This window comes from Apodemus sylvaticus, chromosome 15 (assembly GCF_947179515.1).
Source record: "Apodemus sylvaticus chromosome 15, mApoSyl1.1, whole genome shotgun sequence".
In the NCBI taxonomy this organism is placed as follows: Eukaryota; Metazoa; Chordata; class Mammalia; order Rodentia; family Muridae; genus Apodemus; species Apodemus sylvaticus.
In genome coordinates, this window is record NC_067486.1 from 63,022,996 (window position 1) to 63,037,118 (window position 14,123).

At 32.6% G+C, this 14,123-nt stretch overlaps 2 protein-coding genes across 3 annotated transcripts in view; both read left to right on the forward strand.

The window, feature by feature from the left end:
* Eaf2 (ELL associated factor 2) overlaps positions 1-14,123 on the forward strand; it is a 1,192,577-nt gene that overhangs the window by 427,597 nt on the left and 750,857 nt on the right. The window lies entirely within an intron of this gene.
* The window catches only part of Stxbp5l (syntaxin binding protein 5L), a 331,615-nt gene that overhangs the window by 144,506 nt on the left and 172,986 nt on the right, over positions 1-14,123 (forward strand). The window contains 3 exon segments of the mRNA XM_052158363.1: positions 1,289-1,412; positions 6,614-6,692; positions 12,533-12,687. Coding sequence (XP_052014323.1) covers positions 1,289-1,412; positions 6,614-6,692; positions 12,533-12,687 — 358 coding nt within the window.

Below are 14,123 nucleotides of genomic sequence, written 5' to 3' on the forward strand. Positions count from 1 at the left end.
ATCTGTTGACCCATGTTATCTTGTATTTCTTTAAGGGAGTTATATCCTTCTTGAAGTCCTTCATCAGCATCATGAAATTTGATTTTACATCCAGCTCTTGCTTTTCTGAAATGATGGAGTATCCAAGATTTGCTGTTTGCTGGGAGAACTGGGTTCTGATGGTACCTTGTTGCCTTGGTTTCTGTTGGTAATGATCTTGAGTTTGCCTTTGGCCATCTAGTTGTCTCTGGTGTTAGCTGATCTTGCTGTCTCTAACTTCTATTTCCTATAGGCCTGTGTTTCTGTACTCCTGGGATTCCCTTTCTCTCAAATCCCCTACATACAGCTGGTTCTCCAGAAAGTATCAGGAGATGGGGTCTTCCCTGTGGCAGACTTGGCAAGGGTTGAATGCCCTGCAGGATGCTAGTTCTCAAATGTCCTGCTGCTGTCAGTTCTCGAGTGTCCTGTCACTCACTGTTTGCTAGGTAGTGAGTCCCAGAGTGGCTCTGGGCCTCTAGATGTGTGTGTGTGTGTGGGGGGGGGGTGATTCTTATAGAATGCCCTGTTGCTGCCAGTTCTCTAGATAGTATCAGGAAGTAGGATCTTCCCAGTAGCAGAAGTGTCATGGGTCTGCCAAACTTGAAATTTTTAAAAATTAAGACTTAGTTGCTTTAAATTTATTGTAGAGTATATGCTTGGGGCAAAACTGTGCAGCAGTTGGGTTTTAGAAGGAGTCTAACTTTGACTTGTGTGACTTTAAAAAGCAAATGAATATTTGTCTCTATGTCAATTTCACCATATGTAAACTGAGAAATAATAATAAAGTAAAAAATAATACCTTTTATATGATTAAGTTACATATTTTATGTCAAGTACATACCATGGGATCTGGAATATGGAATGACTTAAGGTACTAGTTCAAATTCTTTTTAAAATTATCTACTCTAAGTGATGACACTAGGCCTATATTTAGAAGAAATTATCTTCTGATAACCATACTTTGTTTCTGTGAAAACAATTTTTCAAACAGAGATAGTAGGATATAGGAAGGACATAAAATCTACAATAAAATGTTCTGGAATCTGAATTAAAATTTTTTCAGAACTATTCTTTATTTAATGAAATTAATTTTGGTAGCCTTTTCATGGTCTGTAAAAGGTTGAAGCCAAAGACAACCTAGTCTGGGTCAGAAAAAAATTACTTTAACATATTATCAGTATATTAGTTTTATGGAAAAATGTTTTGGAAAATATAATGATGTGATATATCTATTTTCCCATGTACTTGTCTTTTATTGCTATTTTATTAGGCTATTCATTCAATTGATTGGCATCATGAGGGCAAACAATTCATGTGCAGCCACTCAGATGGTAGCTTGACTTTATGGAACCTGAAAAGCCCAAGTCGGCCTTTCCAAACCACAGTTCCACATGGTAAGACTCCCACTTTCAAAGAAATTATGGAGACCACAGAATTGCCTGCTCATAGCTTTAATTCTTCTGGTTTAAAGTCATTCATGCTGCATACTGTTAGTGGATATTTTTTAGCTCTCCTATAGAGAGCTTATTTTAGGTCGTGTGTTTTTTGCAGTCTTAGGAATAGTATGTTTAGTCTATTGTCATTAAATCTAATTACCAATAAGACTAGATTTAGTTCTACTCATTAATTGTTTTCTGTTGTTTTTTACGATAATTTATTACTTTTATTTGCCTTTTCACTTTCAAATTATTTAAATATTGTTATTACAAACACAATGAGAAATATTCATAGTCATTTTATCTTCATTTTTATCATTAGTTGCAAGTATCACATTATATTTTGTTAACTATTCAATGTGTTTTAGGGCTAACATTATAACACTTCATATAATGTACAGACTTCTTGTAACCATATAAGTCTATTTATCTACCTTCATAATCATACATACTATAGTATATAATTATATACACTATAATTATATAGCATCCACAGATATACAGTTTAAATGGTCACAAGTATAATTAAGAGACAAAATAATCTTTTATTATTGCATTTATTTGTGAACATTATTTGCATTTCATGTAGCCCTGGCAAAATGATTTCTGGAGCTTCTTTTATTTGAAATTACCCTTTATCTTCCCTCATTCCTAAAAACGATTTTGATGGATTTAGATTTATAGACAATGTTAGGTCATGAGCTGAGATTTGCTCTCACTTGCTTGGAATTTATGTAACATAATGAATGCTTTAATAATATCCCATCATCCTCTAGTTTCAGTATTTTCTGAATGAGTGTTTTGAACATTGCTTCTAATGTATATAATATGTTTTTTTCTGATTGTTTTCAAACAATTCATATATCTTTGTGGCAACTTAAAAACATTGTGCCTCAACTTGCTTTGGGCTTGTGTTTTGTTTTTGTATTTGTTTTTATTCTGTTAAAAGTTCTAATATGCTTCATAAATTCATAACTTTATAATGGCTCCACAAAACTTGGGAACTTTCATACCATTTATCTTTAATATATTTTTATGTGTCTCTTTCTGGGATATGAGTCAACCCTGTTAGTACTTTTGATGTGGCACACATCTCTTTGTATTTGCTTTTGTCAATATTTTTGTTATAAATTTGAAAGTTATTTAGTTCTGATTCATCATTTATTTAACTGCATTTGCTCCTGCATTTTATTCATTAACCTTTTAAGATTTTTTAAATGTTAGATAGTTTTTCCATTTGATACCTTTTTCTTTTTAGAACTATTCCAAGGTTTACTTTTGTCATTTATCCTGTTCATCTTACCTTCCTTTAATCATTGAGTTTAGATACAGTCACCTCTCTAAAGCTTTCATTGGTAATATCATCTGCTTCACCTTGACAACAATGACCCACATTTCCTCCTCCTCTACTAAGAGTTTTGGTTCTACCTTATATTCTGTAGATCTACAAGCATATTCATTTTTTATTGGTTCTCATGATGTAAAGTATAAAAGTCTGTTAAAAATAAGTGTAAAACTTCATGTATATGAATACATGAATTACATCTGTAATTCCAGAATCTAAGAGATGGAGATAGGATGGCTCCAAGTTTTAACATTATATATAGATATAATGTTAATGTGATATATCATTTATATTCTATAATATATTTTCTTTCCTCCTCTTATTAACCATCTGTCTTCTAAATTTATATAAAAGTACTTCATTGGTTTTCTAGACAAACATTTTGACCATGAAGAGATAAACTATAAAGCTTAAATAATTAGACAATTATTCTTTAAAAGGAAATGTACTCTTGTCAGAGAAGGTGGTTTGTTTGGTTAGTGTTGTTTTCTGAGACATACTTTACTAAAACTTGGAGTCATCCTGTCTCCATCTCTCAGATTCTGGAATTACAGATGTGAACTACCAATCTCAGCTTTTTTTTTTTTTTTTTAAAAAATCATATATATATATATATATATATATATATATATATATAACAATTTCTTATGTTAGTTATTTACCAACTGTCTTGTAGTTAAATATGGCTAGATGATCAAGGTTCAGTCAAAGAAAGAAAAGATTAGTTTTTCAAACTCATGCAAATTTGTCTTTAAATGGCCATTTTTTAAATTATCAAGAATATCTTAAATTCTATAAAATGAGGTAGTAAAGCATTTTGGTTGATGGTGAAATAAAATATAGTTAACTTAAGTAAATGTAAATGTTAAAAGGAACTATATGTGAACTTTATATATAAATTTTAATTTAAAAATAAAGAAATTAGAACAAAATTCTACAATATATAAAATAGCATTGAAATACTATGCACTCAAACTAATAAATTTATTCAAAATAATTATTACAATAAAAACATGAAATTAGAAATTACATGGGAAATGCTGAAATTAAATACTCAAAGATAAAAAAACACCTCAAATTCATATTCTGTCCACTTCTAATACAAAATTAATAATATGGGCAAAGTAGATTATCTCCAAGGGAAATATAAAATAATGAAAGTTTGTACAGTACTTTTTGTAAAAGTTCAAATACACATCTGCAGTGTATTTGAATTTAGCTTTCTTTAAAACGCACACAAATATTATAAAAATATACTTTCATTTTAATCCTGTGTGTGGGGATATGGGGCTGCTTTACAGCTGATGACTATGATTTGACTCATGCTATAGCAGAGGGGTAGCTTTCCCAACAGCAGATAGTTTCTGTGATTGTGTGACTTTTGGAATAGATGCAATTTGATGATACTACTATAGAACAATGTCACTTATTCACTTTAAGAGCATAGGACAAAGTTGAGGAGCCTGGGAGAAAATCCACCTTATTTACAGTGATTATACAAGGCTCTGGAGAAGCCCTCACTGATTTCTTTTATGACAATTAGTCTCACCTGTGAACAAGGCTGTATCAGACCTTGACATAAGACAGAGGTTGATAGAGACCTTGATGTATGAAATTGTTCATATCAAATGTTAAAGTTATTAAATCATTAAAGACATGAACAGCACCTATACACAAGTAGATATGGGATAAGACTGATATTGGTTTTAACCTGTACCATGCTAATATAACCAGTCAAGTTATAGCTAGTGCCTAGTGCTTCAATTATAGGAAATATAGTCACTGTAAAGAGATTGTGAACAAACCACCAAAGGTCTCAGATCTCAAATGCCCAGTGTTTTCATTGTGGGAATTATGGTCATTTGTAATAAAAATTTGAACAAGGCATCTCTTAGGGCAATAACTTTTCTAAATATAAACTCTAAAGAAGGTCTAAGCTTCCAGGGTTGTGTAGATGATATAGCAGGGCAAGGCTCTCCATTGCACCAATGATATAGATCCAGAAGAGATATTCAAGGTAATTTCTTACTGTTGGGAAATGGCCTTGGGGTCTCATAGCAGAAAGTATGAGTCATTTTAATTAAATCAACCTGTATACTAAAAGGATGTGTTAATATCAGAATGGAAGCAAGCAAAAGGTTTGTGTTGAGATGCAGATTTGTTTATATTTCCACAGCAAATGAAACGCTGTGGATGCCATCAAAACTGATAAAGATTAGAACGGAACAGGAAGAGGTCTCCTGAAAACCTTGGTCTCTGACCCTAAAAAAGTCCTTATTTTATTGAAAATGTCTCTGTACATAGCACACATATGGGGCCATTTTCTTAATTTAGCCTGAAAAACACCTTTTATTACTATATTTTTGGTAAGATAGTTCTGGTGTTATAACTTCAGTTTTAATTACAGGTTCTAAAATATGTTTGTCATTCATTTCTTTCTGGTACATCCTACAGTAATTTTTATATTTTTATTGTTCATTCTAGTGAATTCTAGATTTATTAGAATTTAATTACTTCTATGTGCTGCAACACTTAACATATAGTACTTAGAATATAAAGAATAACAATAATTCAAATTGATGATACTGTTGTTTTATACAATCTAACATTTAAGCAGGTATTAACAAGTAAAGCAAAAAATAAACAACAACAACAAAAAAAAACCCAAACCAAACTCTTTCCCCACAGTAAACTGTTAGGGGTAGAGATGAATATTAATTGTACTTTACAACCTGAGTTCAATGCCTGGGACTCACATGGTGAAAGGAGAGAACTGATAGTTCTCTGACCTCTGTATGTGTACTATAGCACACATGTGCCCTCTCTACACACAGTAAATCATCAACCGATCGATCATTATTCAATCCAAGTAATAACATTTTTTAAATGAAATTGAATGATTTTGTAAGTCCATCATATGCTTTCCATCACAAGACTTCCTGCAATATGAAAGTTTATTTCTACTACAGATAAAATATTAGATATGATTTTATTCTTTTTTATTTCTCATTCTCCTTGTTCTTTTTTTTCTTGTGAAGGGGAAGGAAACAGGGTCTTATGTAACCTATGTTAGATTTGAACTCTCAAGTTTCCTGCCACAACCTTCTTAGTGTTGGGATTACAGTAAAAAAATAACATTTTTAATAATAATATATTTTATTATGTGTCTATGTTTCTTAAGTCCTAAACTTTATTCACTGAGCATAAATAACTGAAATAACTTTATAAGAAACTACATTCATGTTTAGAGAATTCAAAACAGCGAAAGTGACTAATAAATGAACCTTTTTAAGTTTTTATGTTTGAGTTATATAAGAAGGAAGCTTACAAGTAACTTCATTGATGATATAGCAACCCACTGATATGAATCTAAAGCTTATGAGCTTACTATTAGAATGCATAGACTTATCAAATACAGGAACTTTACGAATAAGTCAATATCTTTAGCTTAACCTAATGTTCCAAGCATTTACTCATAAAAGTAACCAGTTTAATAATATAGTAGAACTATAGTAATAAAATTATTCCAAATTTAATTATCATTGATGGAAATCTAAAATATCACTTATACTATTCTTTTCTGAAATCTGCAATATAATTGCTTGAGCCTTTGGGTTCAGTTGTATTTATATCATCCGTTACAGTGTAAACTGTTCAGGAATTATTATTGTGGTGCAAGAATCATCCCTAGAGACTTATAGAATTCTTTTGTTTAATTATGTTATTATTCCATGTTTATAATTCTTCATTGAAATTTAAAAATTCTCATGGATCAATATAATTTAAATTAGATTTAATTTTTTTCTTTCATTAGGAAAAAGTCAAAGAGAAGGAAGAAAGTCTGAGTCTTGTAAACCTATTCTTAAAGTAGAATACAAAACGTGCAGGAACAGGTATGTGGTTATACTATGTGAACATGTGATATATCTGAGGACTAGGAGAAGGAAAGCAATTTTTAATTATTTTGTTACATTGTTGTATAATTGAATTATTAATTATCTAAATCAATAACTTTATTGAGTATTATAAGTATCAAAAACCAAATAATTCATCCTAATTATATTTATATTATCATATATATCATTTCTAATAATTGAGGAGTTTTGAACCATTTATAATACTGGTAGCATATTTATTAAGCTAACTTTATGCATCTGTTGATATTCCTTATGAGATTTAAATACATAACCCGATCACTCTGAACATTAAGATCTTACATTCTGAAATTGGAAGGTTAACCTTTAGTTGGAGTTATAAACTTATATATATTGTCATAATGGAAAAAACCCTAAAATTTAAGATGTATCAGAAAAATAATGTTTGATACAGTTTTATTACATTTATAGAATTAGTACTTCTGCACAGTTTTTTAAATTTGCATTAATCATTAGGGAAAATTTTCCACCTAAAATGAGCATAATAAAACTTTCCTGAACATTTATTATTATTATTATTATTATTATTATCATGCATATATATATGCATGCGTGTGTGTGTGTGTGTATGTGTGTGTGTGTGTGTTGTATGTGTTTGGGAGAGCATGCTACAGAGCTTACGTAAAGGTCAGAGGACAACTTTATGGAATCAGTTCTTTCCTTCCACCTTTAAGTGGGTTCCAGGGATCCTGCTCAGGTGCCAGGCTGTACGGCAAGCATCTTGACCTGCTGAGCCATCTCCTCAGCTCCTAAACTTTATAACTATAAACTGAAAAATCCTACTTTATGTTAGTTTACTTGCTCACACTGCAATTTGTTTTTGTCATCATAGATACAATCTTGTTTGTAGAACTTCTTCTAATGTTTTAATAGTATAAAATCATGATAAATTAGCAATATCTCTTTAGCAGGCCAGTTTAATATAGTATAAAGTAATAAAACATTTCAAATTTAAACATTTTGGATCGAAACAAAATTTTACATAATTTTCTTCTAAATACCAGTTATAACTAAAGCTTTTCTTCAGCCTTTGTGTTCAGTAGTGTTTATATCATCTGTTATATGAAGTCTAAGTATTGTTGAGGTTCAAGAAATTATGGTAATCATCCCAAGAAGCTTCTGAGCAGTTGGATTTAAGTTTTCCTTTTCACTTGTGTATTTTTCCAAAAGATTTTTTTCTCCATTTCAGTCTTGGGCTGACCTACGAACTCTTAATAATATCTGTTGAATCATCAATTAGCATTCAGCCTTTTCTATAGATTTCAAATATTGAAAATAAAACATCAAAATGAGAACAAAGTGCTTCTTGGGATGCCTGGGAGATTTTCCTGAGATAAATCTTATGATCCATGAACTTATTATGGCTTCTATTTTGCTACAAAATTGTCATTTTGAAACTGTACCTTTATGAAATGTTCCACAATATTCAATTTGCTTCAGTTGGTTTTAACTATATATCACACATTATGTAATTTAATTTGTGTGCTAAAAAACGAAATTGCTTCCAGTGTTTGAATTTATTAGGCTCTAATAGCAACAAAGACAAAAACTTGTGTCTTTTAAATGACAAGTAGTATTGTAGAATTTTGCTTTTGGGGCAGAGAAAAGAACGAGAGCATATAGTTGAGCTATAAATATTATCAACTTTCTATTAACCAGATTTGGGGAAATTAAAAATTTAAAAAATAGAAGAAACCAAGAGGGCATCTGACCCAGCCTTGAAGGCAGAAGAGAAGGAGCTCTATCTAGAGAAATCAGGAAAATTCTTTGGGGAAAGAATTTCAGTGATAGGATTTAAAGGGTGAAAGCAAAGAGGGTCCTTTAGAAAGAAGGAGCTCAAAGCAGTGTAAAGTCATGATTGATACCACTGACTTTGCAGTAACATGGTTATGAGATTTTTAATTCTATCATCATCTTTAGTTTCATCAGCAGTAATCCCCAACATATGGTGATGCTCATGAAGACTAGATGAAATGGCACATAAAGCATTTTTATGACTATCACAAGCACTATCATGAAAAAGAGGGCACAGATTCTTAGTAAATCGAATGACTGCTGCTATTATCATTAGAGCCATGGAACTCTGCACTGTTAGATGTATTTGATTACTTTTTAAAATTGTTTTATTTATTTACATTCCAAATGTTGACCCCTTTGCTTTATTAGCATTCTAACTATAATAATTCTATTTATAAAGTGAAATAAACATTTTATTGATCACATTTACTATCATTCCACTAATATACATTGCATGTGTCTTTTATTATTTTTATAAAAGTCACCTCTAAAAATGTATACAGAGGATAAAAGTCAGAGGTATACTAGTCTTAAGAAGAACGAAAGACGTGGCCACAGAAGCAATAGAGAGCTCTCTAAATCACACACACACACATACACACAGTGCTCTAGTTACCATATTTTGTCAGATTATTATTATTAATATTATTGTTATTAATTATTATTTAATTTTTTTACAGTCCAGTCATTACTCCCCTTCCAGTCTACCAATAGGGTCAGATTTTTATAGCAAAACATGGTTTTCTTTTTAAAGTAGAGAATTTGTTCAAACACATTGCTGTCTTCTCTGATAAACATTTCAAATCAGAAAGTCTGGCAGGGGCCCTGGGTTTTTATATCTGTTACAAATTCTGGTTATTGCTGATCTGGACCACGCTTTAAAAAAATAGATACATTGATGAAAATAAATAGTAAGAAATAAAAGTAACAACAAGAAGAGAGAGACAATGATAACACAGATATTCAGAACCTAAAAAATCCTAATGGACCTTTCCTGGTCACTGCTCTATTGCTGTGAAGACACATCATTATCAAGGCAATTCTTATAAAAAGCATTTAAGTGGGAGCTTGCTTGCAATGTTGAGGGTTAGTCTATAATCATCATGGAAGGAGGCATGGCAGCAGGCAGGTAGTACTGGAGAACTGAACTGAGAGTTCATTCTGATCTACAGGCAGCAGGCCAGAGAGACCACAGGCCTGGACCAGGCAGTGTCTCCCACTTCTTCTAATCCTTAAATAGTTTCACTCCCCAGTAGCAGATTTGACTAACATTCTAACATGTAAGCCTACAGGGGCATTTCATTCAAACCACTACAGAAACTTAGAATAAAAATGGTATAGTTTTTTGGCAAGTAGAAAATAGTTATGACTAAATAAAACAACCAAATGTCGGGGTTTGGGTAGATGGCTCAACAATAAAGAACATTTACTGCCTTGCAGAAGACCTAGATTTTGCTCCCAGCATCCACATGTCAGCTCACAATTGTCTGTTACTCCTGTTTTGTGGACATTCTTCTGGCCTCTACATGCTCCTGCATTTACACAATACACACAAATTCATGCAAATACATATGCTATTTTTATGAAAAATAAACAACTGTTCCAACAAGGCCACACCTGCAATGACACACCTTTTCAAACAAGGCTACACCTACTCCAACAAGGTCACGCCTAGCCTAATCCATTGTGTACCTAGATTTGCTTATTTTTTGTTTGTTTACTCATTTTTATTTATTTTAAACTTCAGATTTTATTCCCTTCCTGGTCCACCTTCTGACTGTTCCACATCCCATACCTCCTCCCTGCCCTCCTGTGTCCACGAGGATGTTTCCACCCCCATCCCCATCCCACCAGACCTCTAAATTTCCTGGGGCCTCCAGTCCCTTGAGGGTTAGGTGCATCTTCTCTGACTAAATCCAGACCCAGCAGTCCTCTGCTGCTCTCCTAATCCATTGTGTGCCTACATTCACTATTAAAAGTAAACTTTATTGTATGTACTTAAGGTTTATAGTACATGTTATTGGATAGATGGAACTATACTTCAAATGGTAGGGAATATGCTGATACTAGATTAGGGGGTTTCCCCTCATTTTGTCAAATCACTCATTCTCATCCCCACTATAAAACTCAGAGAAGAGAAGAACTCTTTGGCCTGATTTGCTTATAATCCAAATAAACGTGTAAAAATCAGAATAGGTGTTTTATATGTAAATGTAATAGAAATATTAAAACTCGTATTGTTTTTGTTGTTCTTTACCAAGCATAAGATTAATAAACGATTGCAAAATACAAAATGACAAAGAGAAGATGCAATGACTTTCAGAGACAGGCGACTTCTTAGTTTAGCCAATAAAGAGTAGAAGTGAGTTACTTAGAGGAGTAGGCTTTCAAAGGATGCAAAGAGTGTATAGTTCTTTTTAAAATGTATTTGGAGAGGGATACTTTCAGTAAGCAATTATGCCCTGAAAACACTTCTTTACTAGCACAAAATGTGTATTGAGTTTAGAGAAGAAAAATGAAATGTTATGAAACTATAGACAGCTGTAATATTTAAAATTATTGAAGGAAACCTAATCCGGTTAGTCACTTTGTGCCATTGCAACAAAGTACAGGAACAAATGTCTTTTTTAAAAAAAAAAAGATGTATTTATTTTTATTTATATGAGTACACTGAAGCTGTCTTCAGACACACACTAGAAGAGGGCATGGGATCTCATTACAGATGATTGTGAGCCACCATGTAGTTTCTGGGAATTGAACTTAGGACCTCTAGCAGAGCAGTCAGTGTTCTTAACTGCTGAGCCATCTCTCCAGCCCAAGAGTAAATATTTAAGGTCGAAAGACCTATTTGGCTTTAGGTTGCAGAAGGCTCTATCATTGGCTGACTCCATTTATTTAGTCTTGTGTCAAGGCAAGTTAAAATCATGGTAGAAAGGCACACATAGTAAGGTGGCATACATTATGTCAGCCAAGAAGCAGTGAGGAAAGAGGAATCCTTGCTGGAACCCTTTCTCATTCTTCCTTCCTAGGCAGCGGACTGTTGGACAGCACTGCCCACATTCAGCACAGGTCTTCCCTTACAACCTTTAGTTGTCTCTGTAAATACTCCACCAGACGTATACAGGAGTGCTTTTCTTAACCGGCCAATCTTAACCAGTCTCAATACAAACAAGTTATGGATTGAGCAGCATGTGTGTGCATGTGTGCATGCGTGCGTGTATGCGTGTGTGTGTGTGTGTGTGTGTGCATATAAACAATTAAAGAAAAAGAGTCGCTAATTTGAGTGAGAGCAAATAAGAGTATTTGAAAGGAGTTGGAGGGGGAAAGGGGAAAATGATGTAATTGTATTTTAATGTCAAAAATAAAGTATTAAAGTAATAGACTAAAATTTTATGTGGATTTACTAGAGCCAGATAAAGCTTTCTAGGTGTGCATAAAGTTGTATAGGAGATATTTTTCTGCTAAATTATTATTCACCTACATATTATTTTTCTCTCTCCTCATAAACCTCTTGCTACAGAAGCTTCATTATCTAGAATCTCTATCTTTTCATTTACCATTCTGAGCTTTCCACTGTGATATTTCATTTTATATTAAATTTTGATTCCTTTTCATCTTAGAGATTTGGGTCCCAAATACTTACTCATTAACTGAATATTATGACAGAATGTTATGCTCCAATGATAGTCATATAGAATCTGGCAGCCAAATGTGTGCGTATATGTGCTTTTGAGAATCAGTATTTCCACTTCCTTTTGACTTGTCTTTTCCCCGGTGCTATCCAAGTATCTTTATGCTTACCCATGAGTTATTCTCATAACTAGAATATAGATTCAGAAAAGAGAAAATGATAAAGTAGTCAATTATTGTTTGAGAGTTGGAAAGTCCATTTACATTGTAGATAATCTATTATTTAAATCTATTCTTTAAAGACTTATTTTTTGACTTTGTGTTGTTTTAAAGAATATAGTCTCATTATCCCTTTTTTTCCCCATGTGTAGTGAACCATTTATAATATTCTCTGGTGGGTTGTCATATGACAAAGCTTGTAGAAGACCAAGTTTAACCATCATGCATGGAAAAGCAATTACAGTACTTGAAATGGATCATCCTATTGTCGAATTTCTAACTTTATGTGAAACGCCCTATCCAAATGGTAAGTGGATAAAATGAAATGTTTAATTTTAGAAAAAATCATTTTTTGAAATGACAAGTTCCTAATGAAATTAAGGTTAAATATTTTCAGTTTTGGCAGCAGACATCCACTGTGGCCCCACCCCTGTGAGCTCCAGTTGCTGGCGCAGGGTCTGCACTTGCACCTACTTGGCAGACTGGAAGTAAGACAGATGTAGTGCAGCAGTGCTGGCGTTTCAGGTTCTAATATCAGGTAAGTGCTTTAAACTTTGATAAGGATGGTGGAAGCTGAGCTGGGAGGGTCCGATAGGGGTCCAGGGTGAAGTCACGTGGGGAAACTGAGGTCTCCTAATAGTCTCTCCTAGACCAGCTCCACCCATCCCATCCCAATGCCAATCAAAGTTAAAGCACTTACCTGATATCAGTGATCTGTAACTCTGGTGGTGCTGCATCTCTTTCACATCTGGCTTTGCTTCAGATGCAGGTGCAGCACATCTGATTACTCTAGGATTGCTGATGTATGGTCAGTGATTTATTTTAATTTGGACAACAGTCATAAGACCATCAGGAGGAAAGATGCATGTGTATGTTTATCATCTTGAATAAAGATACAAAACCTTTACTAGACATAAAAGCTAGTCTAAACTCACATAAAAATAAAATCTAATTGTGATAAAGTATTTTTAGAAAAATTTAAAGTTAAAATGGTTAAAATATAAACCATAAATATGCATTTATAATGAAAACTATTAATACATATTACTACATTTTCAAAGGGGGACTTGTAGATGTAGGGCAAAGATTACTATACTTGAGACAAACAATTTGGATTTATGATTTATTTTGCCACTTATTAGCTACTAAGTAAGATGCTTACATGTTTTGTTTATCATGTATAGGAAGGGAGTAATATTACCCCAGTGTGATTACTGTAAAGGCAAATGAACATACTTTGTTAATTACAGAAATATGTATGTTGTGTTTAATTTTTAAATATTTTGATTTTCTTTAAATTATTTAACTTCATACTTAAATATGTAATAAAGAACAATCAATGTAGAAATTTATTTCCATAGTTACAAGAGGCAAATAATTTGCATTTTTAAATAATCAGCATATATTTATTAATCTTGCTGTGATCTCATACTACAAGGACTTGTTAAGCTTAAAGAAGTATGAGTATAATCTTTACATAAATTGCATGATGTCTAATTGTATCAATGAAATGTGAATTGTTGAGTCGAAGTACTACATGATTATAGTGCTGAGTTACTTGGTTTATAGGATAAATAACCTACTATTTTATAGCTGGTTAAAAGACTGAAATGTTTGTGAAATTCCTCATTGAGAAACAGGACTTCAGCATACCTTAGTGAGAATATTAAAGGAAGGCTTTACAAACCTAGTATTATAACGTCAATTTAGAAGAAAGCTTCTAAGTGTTTAGAAGATGTTTGG